Raw genomic sequence first — 24,463 nt, 5'->3', positions numbered from 1 at the left:
ACATTATTTACTTCATTAATATACTATAACAAAGATAACATTTGTAAAATTAAAACTTATCGCACTCAAAGTTTTTTGATGACCCGCATCAAACCCAACTACAACAAAATGCAGTGTGTAAATATGTAGTTATTACACGAAGGTGCGCGCGCACCGGAGACGCACAGAGATTGCGCGGTAAAATACGCGTCTTTAGCTAGTTTAAAAAACATCATATGAATAGATCCTATCCTATCCTAATATAATATGCTGTTTTTATTTGGGGACGGCAAAGGGACCCCCTTGTTCGTGATAATAAACGAAGTCCAGATAGACTGTCGACTGATTGTTTATCCTTCGCCAGTCGACATGACCATTCCAGCCTGTTTGGAACTGTCTGGTGGTAGGATATATTTTACATCTATTCGGATAGTGACCACCGTACACAAGGTACGTCCGAATACGTTGATCCTAGAACGCGATACATATAGCGGTTTTTACATAAGGGCCCTGATTCCCTATGCCACACGTTATTTTGATAGTGAGTATCAAGCAAGTAACACACCGCATCGCGTTTAAGATAATAAATTGGCATACAAAATACCATTCCATGCTAATTACACGAAGATAACGCAACACGGCGACGTTACGAGTTTACACTATCATACAGAATAAAGTCCCTTGTTTTAATGATATTAGAGACCAAAATTCTATTTACTAAGCGTTGGTACATAAGTACTTACAGCGACATCGACTAAGGGTTCGTCTTCTGGTGTGAGAGCGAGAGATGAGCGACGCCCGGTGCGCGCTCCAGGCGACCCGCTCGAGCTTCCTATAGGATAAAAACATCGATGAATTAATAAAAATAAAAATAACAGCAACAATAATTTATTTGTGCCAGTTGTAAATTAATATTCGAAATTCAAAATAGCATGAGCATCGATATAATATTATGTACTACGTAGTAGATTTGGCGTTCCGAACATTCACTGTGTTCAAATGATTTGAACTGATATCCATTCAAACTGAATTTAGTATGGTCAATATTGACAGCTTGTGGTTGTGTACGGAGTGGCGCTCATTATATAAAAACTCGATTCTAAGTGTAAACTTGGATTTGAATAAAAATATTAGCCAAATAAGTAACATTATTAGTTGATCAAGTGAATAAACAAGTTATCACAGTGACGTTTTGTTTGCCATTTTAGTTCAGATTTTAAACAAATAGTTTATATGGACGTGCGTGTCATTAGAATATACGTCAATGATCACGAGCGTAATTCTTTTAGCAGAACGTTAATTCCGAGGACATATTTAGTTAAGAGGCCTTATTCTCTATGCCACACGTTATTTTGACAGAACGCAACAAGCACGTAACGCACCTCGTCACGTTAAAGACAATAGAAATTGGCATACAGAATACCATTTCACGCAAATCTCACGAAGATAACGCGACATGGTTGCGTTACACGTTTACAGTGACATACAGAATAAGACCCCAGTAATAATATTTGTATGTCATAAATGTATAAATCATGTTAAATACTAAGACGTAGGTGGTATTGACGTAAAGTAAATTGATATTACTATTACATTGAAGACATAATGGCTGAGGAAAGGCGTTAACTACTTTAAAAATAACTTTATTTTAGGGGGTAATTATTTCTAGTATATTATCAGACAAAACCGCAGAAAACTATTTTCTCTATATTACGAACTAGCACCTAATCGCTCCTATTGTAAACACAAGGATTAAAACGACTCGAATTAATGTGACATCAATCAAACTTTAACGACTATTAAAATACCTGATATGAGTATCGATTAGATCTATTCGAATAATAGAATAATCGGATAGCACAATCAGTCGTCATTTGCTGATTGCTGCTTGCGCAATTAGTTCTCAAGGTGGTGTTGATGCTAAAAGGCTGTACACAGACGTCCTTTGCCTATTAAGTAATGTAATGTAATAAGGCTGTTTTATAATGCAAATACCATTGGGGTTATTTGTAATGAGATTACAAGTACTTCGATTTGTTAAAAGAAAACCTGTTAAAGTATGTTTGTAATAAATTTGTATCTATGTTGGTAATATTTTAAAGGCCTGTATATCCACAGGTATAAACGTATATTTCATTTATTTATTTATTTACTAATAAAGACACAAACAGAATATAGTCAAGGAAAACAATAAAAGTACAAATTCAAAAATATACTTAACTAGACTATACGAAATTTCTATTTCGAAAACGTTATAAAATAATTTAAATTTAATAAAATACAATTTTAGTACTTGCAAGTTCAAATAATAAAAAAATATTCAAACAATAAATTCTAACATCAAATACCTAAACATAAAAGTGAAAAAGTATCCAATCACACTGTACGCCTGATCTATACGACAGCAAAAATTCATTACTCTTTCAAAGGCTTCAATATTGCACGTGCATAATTGACGGAAATATTCTAATATTTGTCTGAAAACTTTCATCGTCCAGAGATTTTTGTGAAACGACAATTTGCAACTTTTGACGAACGGTTTTTAATTTTTTATTGCTTTGAATGACGAGACGAGCTTGCCGTTCGCCTGATGGTAAGCGATACGACCGCCCATTAACAGCAGAAACACCATCCAACACCTTGAATTACAAAGTATTGTTTTTTATTCCATCGCGCTCGTCATCCTGAGACATGAGATGTTAAGTTTCATTATGTCCAGTAGTTACACTGGCTACAATGGCTTTCAAATCGGAACACAACAGTGACTACACACTGCTGTTTGGCGGCAGAAATAGATATTGCAGTGGTACCTACCCAGGCGGGCTCTCACATATGAGAGATCTACCACTAGTTTTAATATAACAGTCCTTATACATCGCATTTGTGGTTAAATAAGGAGTTAAGCGTAGTACGTCACGGTATTTCTATCCAGGGTACATTGTTAGCAATACGTTTCTGTTGAGTCAGCTATGATGAATATATCTTATAACGCACGGAGGCACAATACCCAGAATTTTACCAAACATAAACAATACACCAGAATAAAAGCAATGAATAATTCGAACAAACAATTACATTTAGAAGTAGAGCTATTCTCGTATCGAGTAATATTCCGTTTCTGATTTTTAACGTACTGGTCATCTAGTAGCTGAAATTTGATTGTCGAGTTTTATGTATTTGTAACACATATTATACATACATTTCTTTCTGTACTGCTTCTCTAGATTATCTTTAATAATGCAAAAATTTCCGGTCCTCTAGACGCGCAATGTACTTAAAAAGAGTACAATGTTTTTTCTATATTTGACATTCAATAAGACTATAGCCGCTAAAAACAAATAAAATTAATCTTTAGTCAATTTGACCACAGACTTTAAACATAAACAATAGTAAAGTAATGTGTTTTTTGTTAATTTAATGTATTTATAATATACAAAAATATTAGCTTTCTGCACTCCTTTTCTATGTAAACTTTAAATGTACAAAATTTCATAGCATATTTTCGTAAAAAGGGGTACTGTCATAGTTTTTGCTTTACGTATTAAGAGATATTGCGGTCATTTAGAATGTAGTGCTATTAACACTAAAGAGCTCAGTAATGTCGATAAAAAATGCTCCAACCTTAATTAGACGTTAACAATTCTATTGCCTGCAATCACTGCAATCCGTTTGGTATGATATTGTTTTTGTTTCAATATGACGAATTGAGAAATAGTACAGTAGATTTAAAAATTCATACCGGAGATGCTTTGGGATAAAAACACACTGACTAATGGTAGTAACTGAGGGTACCATTAGTTTTGTGTTGGTAAGTTTTTCTTAGATTATTTCTAGATGATGCAGCCAAGTTCGTTATAAGTAGAAGTTAAGTATTATAAATGTACTTTAATCATTTTGATGAGATAAGATAAACTGGCGCTTAAAAAGAATATGCGTTCGAATTTCAAAACTGGTTGTTAAAAATAATAAAAAGAAAATTATGGTCGTTTTAGTTTTAAATTTAGAATACGAATTAGTAAAACCGTCGTGCGCAAACGTCTAGAACTAAAGAATCGGTGAAACTCCGCACGTAATAATTGTTGTCGACTCGAGAATACTCTTACAAGTTACTACTTTGTTTTTTTCCGATCTAAGCTTAGTAAATTACGAGGGCCGTACACTTTTATCTCCTTAGAATCGAAGAGATAAAAAGTAAACAATTTAGACAAAGAGAAAGTGTTGATTCACGTTTGCTATAAATATACATTCTGTAAAAGTAACGCAATAAAAGCGAATTGTTGGCCGACGCTCTCTTCGAAAACCTAATCGTAGTAAGGAAAAAATGTGGTTATTCATCAAAGGATTTTTTTTGCTACTAGGACACTATTTGCAACTAGCTGTTTACTTATTTGTACCTAAATATAACTCAGATGGCAACCATTAATTAGTTTTTCATGTCTAAATGTCGAATAATCAAAAACAAACCCGTCAATCGCCGTCAACCGCCTAGTCAAAATTCTAATACAAATTGAAGCACAATTTATATGGATGACTCGGCGGGATATGTAAATGTCATGATCGAGTGGTCACGAAGACCTTTGAGAGGGTTTTCCAATCGATCGCCAATTGTTCTGAAGTAGGAAATTTCGGTGACGTTGCTTTGCATCAACTGGACCATGTTCTCGATTGTTAGATATGATTTATACGGCCACGAGTGTTAATAAGGGTTCTGAGTATTGTATTTAGATTCTTCCGTTCAGTTCTATAAGGTATATTTTCGTTTATTATAATCACTACATCAGGAAAAAATATTCTTTTAATTGTTCATTTGTTATACCAACAATTAAAATTATGTGTGACAATTCATCGGGATTTATTAATGATTCATGCTGGCAGGTTTAGTTTAGCAATGTAAATTGATATACTTCCTGCTAATATTATAAATACCAAAGTTTGTTAAGATGTGGTGGATCTAGCAACACGGATAGAGGAAATCGTAAATTATACGCTGCCTTTTTTTGGGAAAAAAGGCATAATATTCCAGGAAAAGAAATTTTACACAAAACTACAGCCAGTATTATTATAGGAATAGGAAAAAATGGTAACATCCAATATTATAGGTATCAGCAATCGGTCAATATTTACCAAGATACCGAAAAGATGAATAAACAGTTACGAATTCTAATTAACCGAATCCACATAAGGGTCGGGCCAAACTTTAGAATTAAAACTGTAACTAAGCCGAAAGTCGTCAAATAACGGCAAATTTACAAGCCCCCATCCTTGACAGGTTCCGAACTCATGAGGTCGTCTGATAATTGAAACTTTCGGTTTGGGATTTCAATTCTATACTATATTTGAATTGGTTAATCCAATACGGGTTACTTTTTTGTTTGGGTTATATATCAAGGTTTTATTAAAAGTGATTTGGGTTATTGTTGTTAGAATTTTAACTGAGTTTTTTTTATATTTTTTAATAAACGTTTTTATTGAATTTTTAACTATCGTAAATAAAATATTAATCAATAATTTTAAATTAACATTTATTTGTTCTAATCGGAACGCATCGCACCTGCTTTGTTTTTCAGATGAATGAAATACTTTTATAGAAAATATTGGACTTATATATTTCACCTGTTTCAATTTCATCACTGCTACGCCTCTGCAACCATCTTTGCACTATTTCTATGCTGGTCTCCTGGCCAGCCAACATTTTTCATGCACATATTTAAATCACTGCATCACAAACACCATTTGACACATTTTTAAAAAGAGAATATAACTTTTTGTCTCATAATTTCATTCTAGCCAGTCACGTTCTGTAATAAATTTTAAACAAGTGTAAAAACACTTAAAATTTTAAATTTAGAATTAATATCGCAGAATACGCAAGGGACTTAGCGGTGGAACCAAAAAGAAAACAGACGCGATTAGAGACTTTTTTTACGTAATAGAAAATAAATGTATATTTTAAAACCACGAGACACTTTCAACGCATTAGGCCTCTATTTATTAAACCACTTTTTTCGGTTTTCTCTTTACGAAATATCACAGATTAAATATTATTCTTTTAATCCACAAGACATGTCGTACGTTAAAAAAATTACACCGCGACCGCAAGAGGTGACACCGCTTTACCGCGTTCAAATCTCGAATTAATTAAATGACGATCGCGGACAGGCGAGTGTAAACAGCGAGTATAGTAAGATGAAACCGTGTTTTTTTACGTATGTGCCAGTCGAATTTGAAAGGAATTTGAACCTTGTCTTAGACGTTTTAAGGAACATGGTGTAATTCGGTCACTATATTGTAAATGTGGTGCGGCGTAGTTTGTAGAGCGCGCGAGCGGTCTGTTAGGTAATGGCCGTCAAACCAAGACAGTTGATCGAAAGGGGGGTTAATGTGGGACGAGTGTATTGAGTTAACGACTGGAAGGAATAAGCTTGTGCGAGCATAGCTGCAGGCGTTTGATATGCAATTATAGGCGATATAAATTGAACGCGTGATTGCGAACGTAATTCTTACATTGGTAATACAAGGCAACAGATAATGACATTATGTTGTTAACACTATGGTTTGTGTTTTGATTTGGTAGGACATAATGTAGCGATGTTTTGTACTTTGGTTGATTAAAATAAGCATAACTATGATATGGAAAGTTTAGGCTCATTATTCATAGTGAAGATATATGAGCAAGTGCGTCACTTGATTGAAGTGTCATAGTATTAGAATAATCGTACTATAGTTGTATTATTAATATAAAAAGAGGAAGTGTTTCTAGAGTAAAAAGCGTAGACTTACATATCTATAGATATATTTCAACCAGGCATAAATCTCGAAGGTCGTCATACTTTTGACCGTTGACCGTATTGCCAAAGATTTTATTAACTAACGCTCGCAAAAATTTCAAAGTCGTTGGCAAAGTTCAAGAGGTTGCGTACAATTCAAATTAGCAAAATTTTTATACGCTTAGACGCTCTGGCAATGATATTGTAATAGAAAGAGTTTTTAATTAACTAAAAATATGATGAAATATTTAATTTTAATACAAATTCATATAAAGAAGAGTTGGGTTTTGAAAATCTTTATTTTATTTTTGTAGTATGTTTTTTTTCATACGGCCAGTCCTACCAAATAGGCTGTATTTAGGAGTTCCAATTTTGAATTTTACGAGTATAAAAAAAAATGATAATTCTTGTCATGAATAACTGCAGAACTAGGCGCATTATGCCATCAATAAAAACACGCCCATTCATTGTTTTAAACCTATATCCTTAAAAGGGAAAGAGCTCAACGTATTATGACGTTAGGGATGTATGCGTCAGAGCTACGCTGTATAGGGAAACACGGAATTCTTCCGGCTACTGACGTATACAGAGGCAATGACCGATCCATTACTTTCAAAGTACGTAATACGGTTGCTTAGCGCCAGATAGGTTAAAGTACGGTATATAAGCTTTGAGATGGCTACCTAAATAATTAATTTCGCATTTTAAGATATATTATCGGTAAGTAACGTGAGCTGAATTACGAAAAATATGATTAATATACAAAGTCATTGTGACATTGCATTATTAAATGAAACCACATATTCGTCTCTACCTCTTCTAACATCGTGGCAAAAATAATCCATGAATAACAGATATTGCTACAAAAAATCCCGGTTTTAATTTTATTACTTTGTAGTTTAGGGCGATAAGGATATTTGTTTTGTTCGAAATTTACACCTTTTTATTTTACATCTACGCTGCGAGTAACGTAGTTTCGTTTGGTAACGCAATGTCAAAATGACCCTGTATAATATGAATATATAATCAATTCTTTAATGAATTATCACACTGTTTTCCCGCGGATCTTCTTTAGTGATAGAAGATAAATCTTTCATCACACTTGCTTAACGCGTGGTGGTAATCTTATATATTGTATCTCATGTTTTCGTTGTCCATCAGAGACGTCAATTAAAAAGTATTTTAATATAACTCTCAAGAGGTCCGTGCTCCAGATGTAGAGTTAAATCGATCTCTGATTCGGCTATCCATGATTAAGCTCTCAAATAAATGTTTATCGAATAAGAACTATTCTTATAATAACTGTCTAATACGTCACTTAACATTACCTTGAACACTCGAGATAGTAAAACAATATTATACTCACACGATAAATAGTCCAAATGCAAGTATAATCCGGCAAAATTAAATAGCCGTTTAAGTCGTGCGAACTAAGTAGCTCAGTGACCTATTTCAGCCAGCCGTGTAGTATGCACCTTACGTATCTGTTTTGCTAGTCAATTTGTTGTAGCCAATAGACAAGATTTATTATGCATGCTAGAATCTCTTGCATAGTAAACAAAGTTTTCGCGTTCGAGCTAACATGTTTTTTATAAAGTTTTTAATTGCTTTGCCTCGAAGATTTTATGTCGCTGGTTAGGATGATCATTGCAGTCTGGAATTGCATTAGCTCCAGGAATGTAGGAAGAATATTATCAGATATAACAGGGAAATACTGGAGATATCCTTAAAAGCTTGGATTAGGGATATAATTGTAAAAATGGGAATAATGTTGATTATGATGTTCCTATTGACTTGTGAAATATTTTAACTACAAACTGTGTTAACTGAACTCGGGTTTGCTTTATTTTTCTTACATCAATTAATTAGAAAGTCCACGAATACTGATAATGATTTCGTATGTTTACACGTATGTTAGACATTGAAATATTTTATCGCGGTTTTATATTATAATTTTCTCCCGAGGTCTCGAAGACTTTGCAGCCTTCGTGGTCACGAGGACTGAGGTGTTGGTCATCCGAAAAGTCAAAGTTACAGTATCTACCTCCATTTCACAACATAATATTTTATATAATACAACAATAAAAAAATAATAAATATATGAAATTACCCCAACTCACCCATACCCAATCATTCACATAATCCTTTATAAGCACGCAGTTCTAATTAATGTGCCGTTTGTTTGAAAAACATTTTTTGTATATTTTTATCTGATTTCGATGTCACGTGCTAATTAGCTACAACAGGTTTTAGAAAAAACGCGCTGATAACTCAATAATAATGCAAAAATAACGCTAAACAATAAATTTTGTTTTGTGGGGACATATGTATTAAATGCACACGTCATGTATTTGTAAGTTCGTTTAATTAATAAACACGGTTGTCAGTTGAGACTTGCTGGTTTCAGTTGTAGAATGCTCGCCTGCCACGCGGGCGGCCCGGGTTCGTTTCCCGGCCGATGCACCATACACCACAGTTTGTTAGTCGTCTGTTCCTCAACAGACGTTTGTAAAATTACAACATTTTGTGTAAATCCCTTGATGGGTATTAGATGGATACACTTTCTCTAAATTCCTTGATGGTGTGGTAGTCTTAATACTCTAGATTTTAGTCAAAAGACGTTACATCAAGATCGCTTATGCAATGAAGTATGATTTATAAAAAAAAAACCTAAAATTTTGAATAATAATATTATTTTAGTTATATCAATAAAATATTTATCTAAAGTTTGGATTTGTGGCCCCTTTTACATAGGATTCGACACAACTGGCATTATGAAGGTGTTACAATGATTTAAATTATCCCTGCTTACCCCTGAAAAGGGGAAGAGGCGTGATGTTATACAATTACTTAATGAAACACTTTTAATCATATTTATTTTAAAACGAATAAACCTAGTGTAAAAGTTACACAGTATATTATAATTACAGTCAGCCAGTCACTCAAAACTAATTAAAATATCAAGTATTTAATGGAATTGTTACAACCTGAGATTAAAAACAGAAAACTTGTTATTAATGTTTTCCGATTGAGTAATTTATTTTATGGAAGTGGAATGTTCAGGGCATGAATTATGAATGAATTAATACCAACATAACTTCTAAGTTAAATTGAAGTTGGATATAGTAACATTCATCTTGGGTGGTTTTAATTTAAAATTCGAATAGATTTCGGGCATAATACGTCAATGATTCCATCTTTCGGGTATATTTTGAATACCGAAAACCCGGCTTGTTCCAATTTCAAATTGATGTGATTGGCTGTACCGTTTTTATGACAATTTTGCTAATGTCAAGTTTGAAAAGCAGAACGCACACTTACTAACTACTTTTATACGTATATTTAGCACGTTATATTTATTTTTTGTACATTTATTTAAAAATAAAATGGCCGGGTGAAATTGAAAACAAAAATAACGTATAAATGGAATAAAAATATTAAAAACCCGGCTTGTTAATGCAAATCGTGTTTTAAATAAACTATTGTAATAATGACGGGGTGATATAATAATGACGGTAATTGTCGACGGACAAATTGTTTTTTGTTGTATTGGACAGCATGAAAAGATATTACTCATCTGTTCAGAAGTTTTGGTACGTGTTACCCGTGCCGAGAAATACCAAAACCATTCCACTGATTTTCAAAATAATTAAATTATACGAATATTAGAAATTGAAATAAAATTAGGTTTAGGATTTTAACGGGGTTTTTTATATTTTTATTTTCTCACGGTCACGGGGCGGACAAGAAAGCTGCAGTTTTCGAAATACTGGGACAAAATTAAATATTTCATTTAATTTTTTTAAGACCAAGATGACTACACTGCATCTAGTGTGCTTAGTACTCAGTGCAGCACAATCCGTTGAAATAAACCTACTAAAATCCTAGAATTATTATGTACTTAATTTTTCAACTCCCTGATTAAAATGCAACCAAGTGAAATTATAGAGATGTCAACACGACAACCATGATAGCGTGACAACCCATACAACACTCTTAGACTATTAACACGTCTAGGCCATGTATGTAATCTTTGTTTTGAATAACAATTGACTGGTTGTATAATATAACGTTGTTCTTGTAAAGTGCATACAAATAAGTGTGTAGAAATAGCACCTAGGAATACATTTGTTTTGCATCGACAGCTGAGACGGTTAAAGAATATTAACCGTTGTTACTTATTCCATGAGAGTACGAGGAAATCGGAACGTTTTATTGCCTCTGTATATTGTGCAGAAGACCGACATGACGGATAAGTTTAAAGAAATCTGTGAAGTATATTTTGTGATTTTTTTAGTGCACGGACAATTGACGCCGCTGCATCTGGTAGTAATTGGAGTAGGATCCAATAGAATGTCAACTGACGAGAGACGACCCCTCGGCAGTCGACACAATTATGCCGGCCTTTTGGAACCGGATATCCACAGGCTGATCTCGGAACGCGACACACTTACGTGGGCCGCTATGACGGTTTTAACATCTTGTGTATGGTGGTCGTTATCCGGGTGGATATAAAAATATATTCTACCATCAGCAAAATATTCAAAGACAAAGAAATACCGCACGTCAAATTCCTTTATTCTTAAAAATCGAATTCTGTATTGGTATTATTGATAGGCAGTGACTATTTACCACCAAGTGACTCATTTATTCGTTTGTTTTTTTCTGCAAAACTATATCAGTGTATTCTAACTCCTACGTAGCAACCACAATTCACGACATGAACGTCACATTGAGTCATTCCCTGAGTCATTTAAGGCATATCGTGTGGCTATCGTGTGCTTTTCCAAGCGAACGTCAACTAAAGTAGAATAGTGCAAGCTTCTGTGACGCCTTTCTTATTGATAAAACATTTAATGTAAATCTTTCCCCATGTAATGTGGCAAGAAGGCAGTCAGACAACCTGGATAAGTTGGTTGTGGTGGGTAGAGTAGACGGCAAAAGACCTAGAGGCCGATGGTCTGACACCTTAAGAAAGGTCATGGGAATCCCAGACACGGATGCTCTGTGGCAGGCACAAGACAGGGAGGAGTGGAAGCAGCTCGTCAGCGCCAGGTCTTACTAAAGCAAGCACGACCTTCAGTCATGAAGACAACGACATAGAAGAACAATGTGGCAAAACAAACACGATACGAAAGTAGGTGTTTGCTTATTATGCATGTGATGTGAGAGACCAATGAGCAAGTCACGTGTTTGCATCTTGACCAATCACAATAAAACGACACGGACTGTCGTGTCGGATTTACTCACATCGAAGAAATCTGGTGTTGCCCGTATTTTTGTGGAAAGTAGCACTATAATTAAGTATTTAATCCGACGGAGTAATTTGACAGTTGAAGTTACCAGAGATACAAAAATTTTAACAGTTATAAAGCAAACCTTGATTTCTCAACATCGACGTTTACAAGTTTATTGTAAATTCGTGAAGTGCTAACACCGTGCAAAATCGTGTATAGCCAATGTCACTTGTCCAGCAACGCGTTTGCCATGTACAGCTGCGGGCTTTGTGCACACGCCATTTGCTTTGAATGATAATGATAAATGTTACGGTGGGTGTGCATTTATTAGAAATATGTATCACATCAATCATGCCTTATGTGATAATAATTTTAATTAGACGTCTGCGAACGTAATAACACGTGTGGGTGTGCTATCAATGAACGATATAAGCATTCTGCGCGCCGATATTTCTTTCTGCCCATTAATATTTATGTGTGTTTTACTGACATTTTGTATGGTTTGGATTATAGGTTTAAATTAATGTTGGGTGGGGTTGTACGAATTCCAGCGGTGACAAGCTTGTTTTTTTTTTTACATCGCGTAACAGTTTGGGATTTCTTCGTAAATACTGTATAATCTATATTGGAGAGTCCCGTCGGCAGCTCCGGATTTTTCTGCATCATTGTTTTTTTTTCTAGATAATAGGGACAACGATTTAACAAAAAAACGGTATTAAGTGGTAATTTCCTGTTGCATTTAGTAAGGCCAGTGAGCTTGTAGGTCTATTTTTACCCCTTCTTCTTTCTAATTCTCATTCTTCATCCATGGTTCTGATTCCTTGGGTCTGTGAGAAGTTATGGGCGATTATAAACATTTAATACTAGGTTATCTGTCCCCATTGGATGAGACTGCTTTAAAAATATCTTTAACTAATTTAATTAGAAACAATCGCAACAAAGTTAAATTAACTGCAAATTTATTCGCAATTTGTTTGTCGTTGTCTATTTAATTATTCGGCGTTCAAGCTAGCATTGCTTAGTCTTTAGGCTGGTAAATGCGCCATTAATTTAATTACTGATGCACATTCAGAATTAATTGGCTTTGTTTCCTCAATACTAAGTCCAATATCCGTTGGTATAATTCGCAGAGTAATTAGATATAGAAAATTACCTGTGCCTTCCTGTCCAGGTGTCGAATGAATGCAGTGAAAGATGGAGCGATCGTGCAGCTTATAAACATAATAAAAAAAAATATTTTTTATGGGAGTATACTCCCAACACACTTGGAGGAATTTATTTATTTCACAAATTTAATATTACGTCGTGTTTATGAATGTTGTTTATTTATTTTAAACATTTTATTGTATATCTAAGGCACATAGTTAAATATGTCTCGCTCCGGGATCAACCTGTGTATATCCGATTCTAATAGGCCGGCATAATTGTGTCGACTGCCGATGGGTAATCATCTCTCGTGACTCGACACTCTAGTGGACCACACTATACTTACCATCAGGTGCAGTTGGATCACTTTGACGGACACGTAAAAAAAAATATAATGTCTTTATGTTATTCCAAAAACTTAAATCACTTAGTAGACATAATTAACCCTAAAATCCCAAACTTAATTCAAAAACGAATCTTCATTACATATCTTTGAAACTTTAATATCCAAAACCAAATCATTTTGAGCTCCACACAAATTAAAACTTCATTATCCCAGCTGCATAAGGTCCGAATTGAACTAATTAAGGAATTTCAACGGAGTTTAATTTAAAGCCGACAGTTATTACAGACGTCAGAGGCAACGTATTCCTTTGAAATATTAAAGACTTGCTCGTGCCCGCGGCTTCGCTCGTTTCGTTATCAAAGGAAATGTTAGATTATCTGGGATGTAATGTTTGTTATTTAGCAATATTATTACTTATAGCATTACGTTTACTAGCTTTACTTGCGTTTCCACGTAAGTCAAAGTGTTAACCTCTACACAATAATAAGATTATAGTGTTAAAGGTTTCAAATATAATTAGATGAGTTTATGCGTTTTCGATGGGAAATCAGAGTTATAAATTAAGATTGAGTAAGATTTCTATAGCGGCTTATATTTATATAAGCGGCGATAGCTTAGTTGGGTGTGGAACGGACTGCCAAGACGAATGTCCGCAGGTTCAAATCCCAAGGGCACACACCTCTGACTTTTCTAAAAAAATGTGTGTATTCTTTGTGAATTTATCGTTCGCTTTAACGGTGAAGGAAAACATCGTGAGGAAACCTGCACATCTGAGAAGTTCTTTATAGGAATTTCGTAGGTGTGTGAAGTCTACCAATCCGCACTAGGCCAGCGTGGTGGACTAAGGCCTAATCTCTTTCAGTAGCAGTGGAGGCTCGTGCTCAGCAGTGGGTAAGTATATAATACAGGGCTGATATTATTATTATTATTATAAGATTTCTATGAATTTGATTAGTGGAGTAAAATCAATACGTTCTTTAAATGATATTTTACAGAGGAGACAAAAACATCAAAGGTGGTCGATGCCCACCCTGGAAACGTTTTTGCTCACCCTAGAAAAGCCTGGCCCTTACAGGTGCCTTGCACGGTGGTATGGCAGGTCTTTCCTTGAATTCGTCGACCTTATTTTGCTCTTTCCACAAGCTTATTTTCCATCGCGAAATACAATTGAACACCATTGAAATAGGGTTAGACGGTAGAAAGTTCTTTTTTTTATTGCTTTGAATGACGAGACGAGCTTGCCGTCCGTCTGATGGTAAGCGATACAACCGCCCATAAACAGTAGAAACACCATCCAACACCATGAATTATAAAGTATTGTTTGGTATTCCACTGCGCTCGCCATCCTGTGACATGAGATGTTAAGTCTTATTATGTCCAGTAGTTATCTGTAAAAACCTTATTTTTAGATGGTCGTCCTAAATCAGTGTTTTATCTCTAATTAATAGCTTTTGAGACATTTCTTTAGATTAGTAAAGACAAAACACAGATTAAACATTGATTAAAAAAGTTTACGAGTAAAGAAACTTACTAATGGCAGCTGAAACTAATTTTATTCATGATGGCCGATGACAGAATTGTTTTTTAAACCTTAAAACCGTTTAATTCACTATTAATTAATAATGGCGTAAGGTTTGTGACTCTTGTAATCTTATTTATTCTCGGGAATTAACACTTAGATATTTTTTTATTACGTAGAGCTGAAAGTGCCACGTTGTTTATCAATTATATTTATATTTATCAATTAGGTGTAGTATCACCGTCCCACACAAAGTCAACAGCAAAGGGTAGTTTGCTTTGACTTCGTATGTATAATAATAATATGAGCCCTGTATTATACTCTATCCCATTACATGGGCCACCTCTAATATTGAGAGACTTTATGTTAGGTTAGGTTAGCCTGGCCTAATGTGGGTTGGCAGACTTCACATACCTTCGAATTTCTTATTGAGATCTCATATATGCAGGTTTTCTCAAGATGTTTTCTTTCACCGTTAAAACAAGCGACAATCCCCTACGATGACTGCCTCGGTGGCGTAGTTGTAATGTGTATGTGGTACGAGTACAACTACGGCGTTAAGGTACTGGGTTCGAATCCCGGGTCGGGCTAAAAATAATTGTGATTGGGTTTTTGATATTAAAAATTACTCAGTCGCAGCTCAGAGTCAGGAAGTTGGCGATGAGATAACCCCGTACCTCGGAAAGCACGTAAAAACGTTGGTACAGAGCCTGATTTCTCCCCGGTCATGTCGGATTGCTGTCTCACCGGGCTATCAGAGTGAAGGAATAAAAAGTGGACCTGTGTAGGGCGCTCATACTTGTGCACCATAATATCTCCTGCGTATCTGGCTGATCTCCGTTTAGAGTGGCCGCCGCGTTGTGGCTGAAATTCGGCTATGAGGAATTCATTCATTCATCCACATAACTTTTAGAAACTGCGGACTTTCGTCTCGGTAGATCGTTCCACTCCTAACAAGGCTATCGTCGCCATTGTTCTCCGTTGGCTTGACGTTTTAAATGATAAGTATAATTTCTGGATGCTGAAACACCAGCTCCAGTCCCTAATAACTATTTCTTTTCTATAACGGCGGCATTGCAATGATCATCACGATTTAGGAATCGAATCTTTAATCACCAGTTTCAAAGTGTTTGTTATAGTTATAATGTCTGCTAAAGATATAAAGCCCGAAATTAAAACCAAGATTAAAAATAAGTCTCAATTAATTTAATAGCAAATTCACAATCAATCGCCTTGTAGTTTATCGACCCGTTTCGTCTAACTTCCTCACGGTTATCTAACACCAATACATGCATCGTGAACACACTTACACGAAATTAGCACAAGGCTGCGACTTATCACAATGAGATACAAGCTGTGACTTAATGCCGACATCACGAGATCGCACGCGGTACGTATGGCTATTGTCGATCACAATCGATATGTTTGACAGATGAATGTCTCCACCGTATAATCGGACTGGTTCAACGGAAAAGGTTTTGTCATTGTTTAAATTTTTAGGGCGTACACCAACCTCTTTGGATGCTGGCTGGTAAGGATTTTAATTTTGTTTCTTTTTTTTAATGATGTATTTAAAATTTTTTTTTAAACTAGAAGTTAGCGCAACATTATAGTCTAAAACAATGAAGTTGATAGAAGTCCCAAGCACTGACTTTGGTATGACTTCACCAAGCAGGCCAGTTACAATACGAACTACATACCTCTTATTCTTTTTTACTGCAGGATATTCTGTAAGCACTTAATGTAATTTTAAACAATACTTAAATCTAATATTAATAATTCTAATACGAGTTTACTTGCTTTACAGGTACCTATTATCCGGCTCGAAGGACCACTAAAAAGCGCTAATTTTCTCAACAGACTTGGCTTGCAAAAACGTTAACTCTTAATGAATCTCCCTAATGATCCGTGTACCGTAACATGAGTGATAAGTATATAAAAGTCACGACTATGTGTCCTCGTGCTTGATACCGCTGGCCGATAAGGCGCCGCGTGACGTCATTTCGCATGTGTTACACACAATTTAAAAACACGATAGTCTACAGCTATACGTCATCGTGGAATTTTGATAGGAAAATAAAAAAATATTCCATAATTATTGCTATTCATGCGGGTTGCGGGATTTTGGTAAAATATGTGTTGGCACGTAAAATTAGCGTCTATTTATTTAATTATTAGTATAAACTTGGAACGTTGTCATAATAGTTAAGTATATTATCAAAATTGGTATTTAATGTTATTATATATAGTGACGTGGTTGCACGCGTACATTGGGTTTTTCTGCTTAGTATCAGCCCGGAGTCTAGAATTACGTCCAGTAATTTGCATTACCTCGCTTTTTATTACATCGGTCTTAATATATCTAGCGAAATATAGGTGTGTTACACCTTTGTCTACCCCTTAAAAAGGGTAAGCGTGATATTGCGTTTTTTAATCAACACATTATTTATTTCTTTGTTATTTTCTTGCACGTGTAAATCATAAAGAAGTTGGCAATAAAACCCAATGTTTAGGGATTAGGCTTGTTTTTGTACGAACAGCACTTAAATAAGAAGCAAATGCCTTCCGTTTGACTTAATGTTCCAGTAAATGTCTAAAAAGATTTAGTCTAGGCTGTCTACTTTTACGACTTTTTCGTTTGGGTGTATGTTTTTGTCTCCAACGTTTATTTGTAGGCCTTGAACGTCTGAATATAGAGATGGTTTTTTTTATCTTCAAATATTTTGTATTAGAATAACTGTGGTAAGCGAGAAAGAACAATAAATATCTTATAAGGACAGACTTCATCCTTTAGAGAATTTTAAACATGAATCATGTTAGATTCCAGTAGAAAATAATAGTATTTAATATAATATGGATACAATTTATAGATTAAAGAAGAACTACAATTTTTAAACGACCCTAATAGGCTGGTAACGCAACATTTTCTTTAATTCGTCTACAAAATACAAAAAAACATTAACGTCACAAAAAGCGAATATATTTATTATAATAATACATAATTCTGTCAGTATATCATACATTATCATTGTCTCCCCTTGATCAGCACGGCGACACGTAATTTTGATATTCCTACTGATGTTCAATGTTTGATGCCCAGCGACTAAAATGTCTCCATATTGGATACTTGGCATCTGAATCAACTCTTCTGAGGACCTATGCTATGTGGCTATGCTCTGGTATTAAATCAAGGTATGGTGATAGGGCTATCACCATCAATCAATCAATCAGCCTTTCTCCGTCCACTGATCGCAGGCATTCGCGAGTGAGCGCCAACCATCCTGGTGTTGAGCAGCCCGCATCCATCCACTACCCGCCTTTTTCAAGTCGTCAGTCCATCGAGCAGCAGGGCGTTCCACACTACGTCCTTACTTTCAGTTCTGGATTTGTAAATAGGATGATAGGCCGCGGCCTATGGGCGGCAGCCTCTTAGGGGCGGCAAATTTCAGAGGACGATTACTTAATCATTTGTTTATTTAACTTTAGCTCCTTCCATAATATAAATAAATGGAAAATTATTAAGTATTTTAGAAACCTACATACATACATAAACCTATCTAGATGGGGCGGCAGAAATAAAGTGGCCTACACTCATAAAAAATATCAATCCGGCACTGCTCACCTTACCATACCTTGATTAATACCAGAAGCTTGCATCTGTCCTGTATTGGGGTCAAGAGTGTCTATGTAGATTAGAGGTACCTATTGGGTTTCGCTGAAGAAGTGTATAACAACTACTGCCCAGCCATTGTCGGGGTCATGTTGGGGTCGCTGTGCTTCTTACAACCCGATAGATGAAGTTAATCCAACATTTTAGTACTTTACTATCAAACCAGATAAGTTTTCGTCTACCCCCATGTTTTGATCATGCCACTGTAGACCCCTGTTAAGACTCAAGTCTCACATGGGCCCCTAGGGGCCACCTGGACCACTTTGGGAATCAATGGTGTAAATAGAACTTAATTCGTGAGATAACGTTACGCTTTGAAGACAGCATAATTAAAAATCACAACAATGTCAAAACAATCAATTAATTGTATGATTATGGAAAATTATTCCTTTGTTACTACACGGGACTTTAATATGACTGGCAATAATTGGAAATTATTTTTGATATGTTTTAAGATTTTTGACGTCACATTGATTATACGTTCGTTATCAACATCCATGCTGTACATAAACAAACGTTAAGGATTGATACGTCGGCGCGTTTAACTTGCGTTTAGGTACTTTTGATAATAATATCGATAATTATCGAGGATTAATAGCTTTGGAAGGATACGTCACTAATTATTTTTACTGCTGTTTAGATTATATTTTAAATTTTCATTTTAAGATAAAAACAAATATTACTTTTTACTTTTATAAATGCGAATCTTTGTGAAAATGATTGCGAGAATGGATGTTTGTTAGTAAACGCAGAAACAGCTGAAAGAATTTGGGTGAAATTTGACACACGGATAGACCTTGTCTTGGATTAGCAAATAGTCTAATTTTCTCCCGGAAATTGATTTTTAAACAAATAACGCAGGCGTTGAACCCATGATGCGATATCTATAGGGATTTAGACACCTTTGCAGTAGAATAGGCTTTCATGTGAGCTAAGCCGTGAGCAACACCTAGTATTTAAAAAAATGTAGAGCAAAAGCAAAAATGATTTATTTATACATTTTTGTTTATTTTATAAAAAGGGTGACAAAAATCAAGCTATTAGTCTGATTTTTTTTAACGATATAGTTTGTAGTAAAATTAGTTCTCTAAGCGTTTAAAAGATTAAATTCAAATGAACAGTATTTATTAAAGTAGTGTGATCGAAGAAACCCCAGTTACTTACAAGGCCTACCATTCATGCTTTTGGTATTTTTTTGTATTGTAGTACAAATACACAATGCATTTTTTTTTTGTTATTTTTATAATATAATATTTGGCAATTTAATTAAAGGTTTTTCTTTATATTTTTTATGAAACGATTATATATGAATAATATGAAATTCAGCTGGCCTTTAGGGGTTCCTTTACCTTATAAAATTAATAGTGTTATTTAAATATAAACTTAACCTATAACTTTAGTTTCTAATATACTTAAAAAAATCATTACAATCATCAGAATATAGCGTTTATTATTCGACGTTGGTACATTAAAACTGACGGCAAAAATTATTAATTCGTAAACGCCAGTATCAATATCCTAAGCGTTTATGATATATAAATGAACTTTAATAGCATTGGTAAGACCAGGTGGGCGTCATTTATCAACATATACGTCTGTATTCAATGGTATTTAAGAAGTATAGATTTGTTATACAGTAACAAAAAAAAAAGATGTTTTACAAACACACACAGTTTATTAAAATATATGTATTTAAATTTTATTGTGTATATAGGTTTGTTTTTTAACGAGGAATCACTTTGAGTCTGCATTGCATAATACGTATATTTTCAATTAAAAATAAGTTACCTTTAAACTGCAAAATTTATTCTACAAATAGGTATCTAATATTTTTTCATAAGACAACATTGTTTCATTGACAGTGACAATTACATAAATTGACATGTTTGAAAGACGTCGTATTAAACAATTAAAAATAAAAAATATTATAATTATTTACATTCACCGTGAAAGCAAGCAATAATTAACATAGAATACTCACATCATTTCAGAAAAATCAGAGGTGTGCTCTTGGGATTTGAACCCGCGGACATTCGTCTCGAAAATCCGTTCAACACAACTAAGCTATCGCCGCTCTTACGTACTTATACGTGCACTTACAAAATGATTAATTTTAACATTACGATACTATCTATTATATTGAATAATTGTGAATTGAATATTAAATTTCAGCCTTGATGTTTGATAGGCTAATGATTTTGTATGTACCGGTTAAACTTGTTTAATGTTGGGACAGCGGATATGTAATTGCCGGATCATGTTGTGTACTTGTTGAGATAAAATCAAAAGACTAGCTTTAGGCGTCTGGAAATTAATACTATGATTTTAGAACTTTAACGGCCAGCAATGGATGATTCCTATGGGATTGTTAATTTTTACTTATTGTTATACTTACTAGCTGGCTGCAGCTCCGCCCGCGTGACAAAGTATTTTCGGGATAAATATTTTCCTGGGAAAAGAGTAGTCTATATAATCCAGGAGTTATTACTTCTACCATCCTATAAGTAAAAAAAAACATTTTCGGTTTAGTATTTCTTGAGATAAGCGCGTTCAAACAAACTTTGAGCTTTATATATTAGTATAAACGATATATTTGTTTGTGCGTCCTCTCTGTCTTTTAATATTAAAAATAACTAGTTAGGGTGCATCTATCCCTATATTTCTTAAAAATAATCAAATTATTAATGTAGTAAGAACTGCATATGTCCTGTATATAATTGTATCACTAGTTATGAGCAACATAATATATAGAAAATGAATTAAATTTAATTATTGGAAATGTTAAAGACGTTTATCTCAGATCAGCTCAGGAATCTATCGATTAACTAATTATATATGTATAATATTAATTGAAACAGTGGTAATATACGATCGACCCCTTTAAGAAATTCAAGGTATCTCATTAATTAATGAAGTATTTCTATTACCAATGATATTAATAACTGGATACTATAGACCTTCATTTAACACAAGGCCGATTCGAACTTGTCCCATTTTAATTATAATTAATTTGAAGCAATAAAATTATATTACTTAAGTAATAAGTATATTACATAGTCATTTAATGGATCTTGAGACATTTTTTTATTGCTTTGAATGCCGAGACGAGCTTGCCATTTGCCTGATGGTAAGCGATACGACCGCCCATAAACAGTAGAAACACCATCCAACACCTTGAATTACAAGTATTGTTTGGTATTCCACTGCGCTCGCCTGAGACATGAGATGTTAAAACTTATTATGGTCAGTAGATACACTGGCATCATACAATGCGACGCATGTCGTTATAAATCGAATATAATGATTACCTTTTGCGGTACCGACTGTGTTAAACCCTTCTCGTTTAAAAGCTATAAAAGGATCAAACGAGGATTTCTAGAGATTTACATGTTATTGGTTTATATATAGTTAATATTAAACGGCGATTGCCTAGTTGGGAGTGGGCTGGACTGACGAGACGAATGTCCGCAGGTTCAAAACCAAAGGGCACGCACTACTGACTTTTCTAGAATTATGTGTGTATTCTCTATGAATTATTGCTTGCTTTAACGGTGAAGGAAAACATCTTGAGGGAACCTGCATAACTGAGCAGTTCTCTATAGGATTTTGAGGTTATGCGAAGTCTACCAATCCGCACTAGTCCATCGTGTTGGACTAAGGCCTAATCTCTCTCAGAGAAGGCCCGTGGCCAGCAGTAAGACAGGCCATAGGAGACTGATATTATATATTAATACTGGAATTACTTTTTTCCAATGCATGCTATAACACCTTAGAGTATTGTACACATTTAAGTATGTTATTATTGTTCCATATTATTGGATCACGTTATAATGTAACACCTGAGGGATGTCCTAATTAATATCATGTTTTTGTCAACTTCCTATTAAATACCATCTTAGTAAGGCTATAAATATTCGTGGAGATAAAGCATTTGGTTTTAGGTAGTCAAAAGCTACAATTAATTTTGCTTTAGAATGTAGACTAGTTTAATACGGGCATATCTGGTTCGTGCCTCAGTCTTTACAAAGGTTTCTAAAGCTAAGAGGGGAGGACATTATATTAATATAACTACTACATTCTTTGTAAATATTTAAATCTTATTTCGTGATATTGTGAATAAATAATTTATATATCTATTGATCTAAAAATGTTTAACCTAAAAAGGGAATTTAGGAACACACATACACACATACGCACACTCGCTCTCACACACACATCCCACAAGAGGTAGGCAGAATTGTAACTAGGGCACCAACTTTTCTCTTGCATGTTCCGTCCCGTAACGCGATGGAGGCGAGCCTATCGCCATATCGGGCATAAATCCCAGACTCTGGGCTGATAAAGAAAAACCCAATAACTTAGAATTTAAGTAAATAATTAATTATTTGGTAGACGTTTGCCAGTTGACACAGTTATGCTGGCCATTAGTGTTATCACAAAACTTTCACATGGGAAATCTAAATATTAGGTTTGGGGAACTCGGGGTGCTTGCCCAGACCAAATTTACATAACTTTACACAAGTTAATGTGAAATATTACCAAAGACAAAAGTTTTCCATATAAATAAAATAAGATAAGCAAATCTTTATATAAGAATTGCCTGACAATTTGGACGTTATTTCACAAAATCTTTATCCATATTTTAAATATATACTTAAAGCGGACATGTGTTCGATAATTCAAACGTTTTCTATATAAATAAAATGTAAAATAAGCAAATCAATATGTAAAATTGCTTGATAATTTGGAAGTTAGTTGGCGAAATCTACGTTCATACTGTAAAGATATATTTAAACGGAAGGACATCTGTTTGATAATTAACACGTACGTTATAATAAGTGCGTGCACGACAAACGTGATTTTTTATTTTAAGAGTAGGAAATTTGTTAATTCAAACCATTTTTTGAATAACATTATCGATACCATATCGTTTATTACATTTCCACTCATTTATAATCGTCTATTTATTTCAAAAATTAAAGGTATGTACTGAAATATATTATTAGGTTGCAGGAAAGTTGTTTAAAAATCAAAACCGATGGTTCTGAATTATATTATGGAGTCAGAATATGAAAGTTGTGTGAAAATTGAAATTTGTGGCTCATAAATGCAAATATACAGGGTCATTTAGGAATCACAGTAGGTATTAAATGAAACCATATACTTATCTTCTTAAAAAAATATTTACAATAAGATACTCGAACCCTAGATGTAAAATAAAAAGTATAATCATTTCTTATGTATACCCGAATGCTATATATACTTCATGGTTCCATCTTTGCCTGAAGTCCTCCAGCCAAATTTTTGCCCACGGCGGCCAATCTCAACGGAGATCAGCCAGGTGCTTAGGAGATATTATAGTGCACAAGTGTGTGCGCAATACACGGGTGCACTCTCTGTTCCTTTACTCTCATAGTTCGGTGAGACGGCAAACCGACATTACCGGAGGGAGATCAGGCGCAGGACCAACGGCTTTACGTGCTTTTCGGGGCACGAGGGTATCACGCCGCCAACTTCCTGACTCCGAGCTGCGACTGAGTAATGTTTAAAGATGAAAAACCCAGTCACAATTATTTTGGCCCGACCCGGAAATCGAATCCAGGACCTCAGCGCAGTAGTCGTACTCGTACCTTGTACAATTACAACTAGGTCACTGCGGCAATCTTTGCCTAGTGCCTACTCCTACGGGGATACTGACATGTGTGTTTCAGTTTAAAATTGCAATAAACATGTCAATTGCAAGTTATGGAAGTTGTGAAAACTGGTCAAGTTAATAAACAGCAAACGCAAGTTTACGCG

The 24,463-nt window shown here is 34.6% G+C and overlaps 1 protein-coding gene across 6 annotated transcripts in view; it reads right to left on the bottom strand.

Moving 5' to 3' along the window:
- LOC115448505 (high affinity cAMP-specific and IBMX-insensitive 3',5'-cyclic phosphodiesterase 8) overlaps positions 1–24,463 on the bottom strand; it is a 226,816-nt gene that overhangs the window by 114,880 nt on the left and 87,473 nt on the right. For 4 of the 6 annotated variants that reach the window (XM_037439130.1, XM_037439135.1, XM_037439134.1 and 1 more), the window contains one exon: positions 723–811. In XM_037439130.1, coding sequence (XP_037295027.1) covers positions 723–811 — 89 coding nt within the window. Of the gene's footprint in view, positions 1–722; positions 812–5,592; positions 6,097–6,219; positions 6,237–24,463 lie in introns of those variants that run through there. The other 2 variants (XM_037439132.1, XM_037439131.1) reach the window with 2 other exon arrangements.

Source organism: Manduca sexta, chromosome 16 (genome assembly GCF_014839805.1).
Source record: "Manduca sexta isolate Smith_Timp_Sample1 chromosome 16, JHU_Msex_v1.0, whole genome shotgun sequence".
Lineage (NCBI taxonomy): Eukaryota > Metazoa > Arthropoda > Insecta > Lepidoptera > Sphingidae > Manduca > Manduca sexta.
Note: the sequence above shows the minus strand (reverse complement) of the source record. Positions and strands in the feature narration are given on the sequence as shown.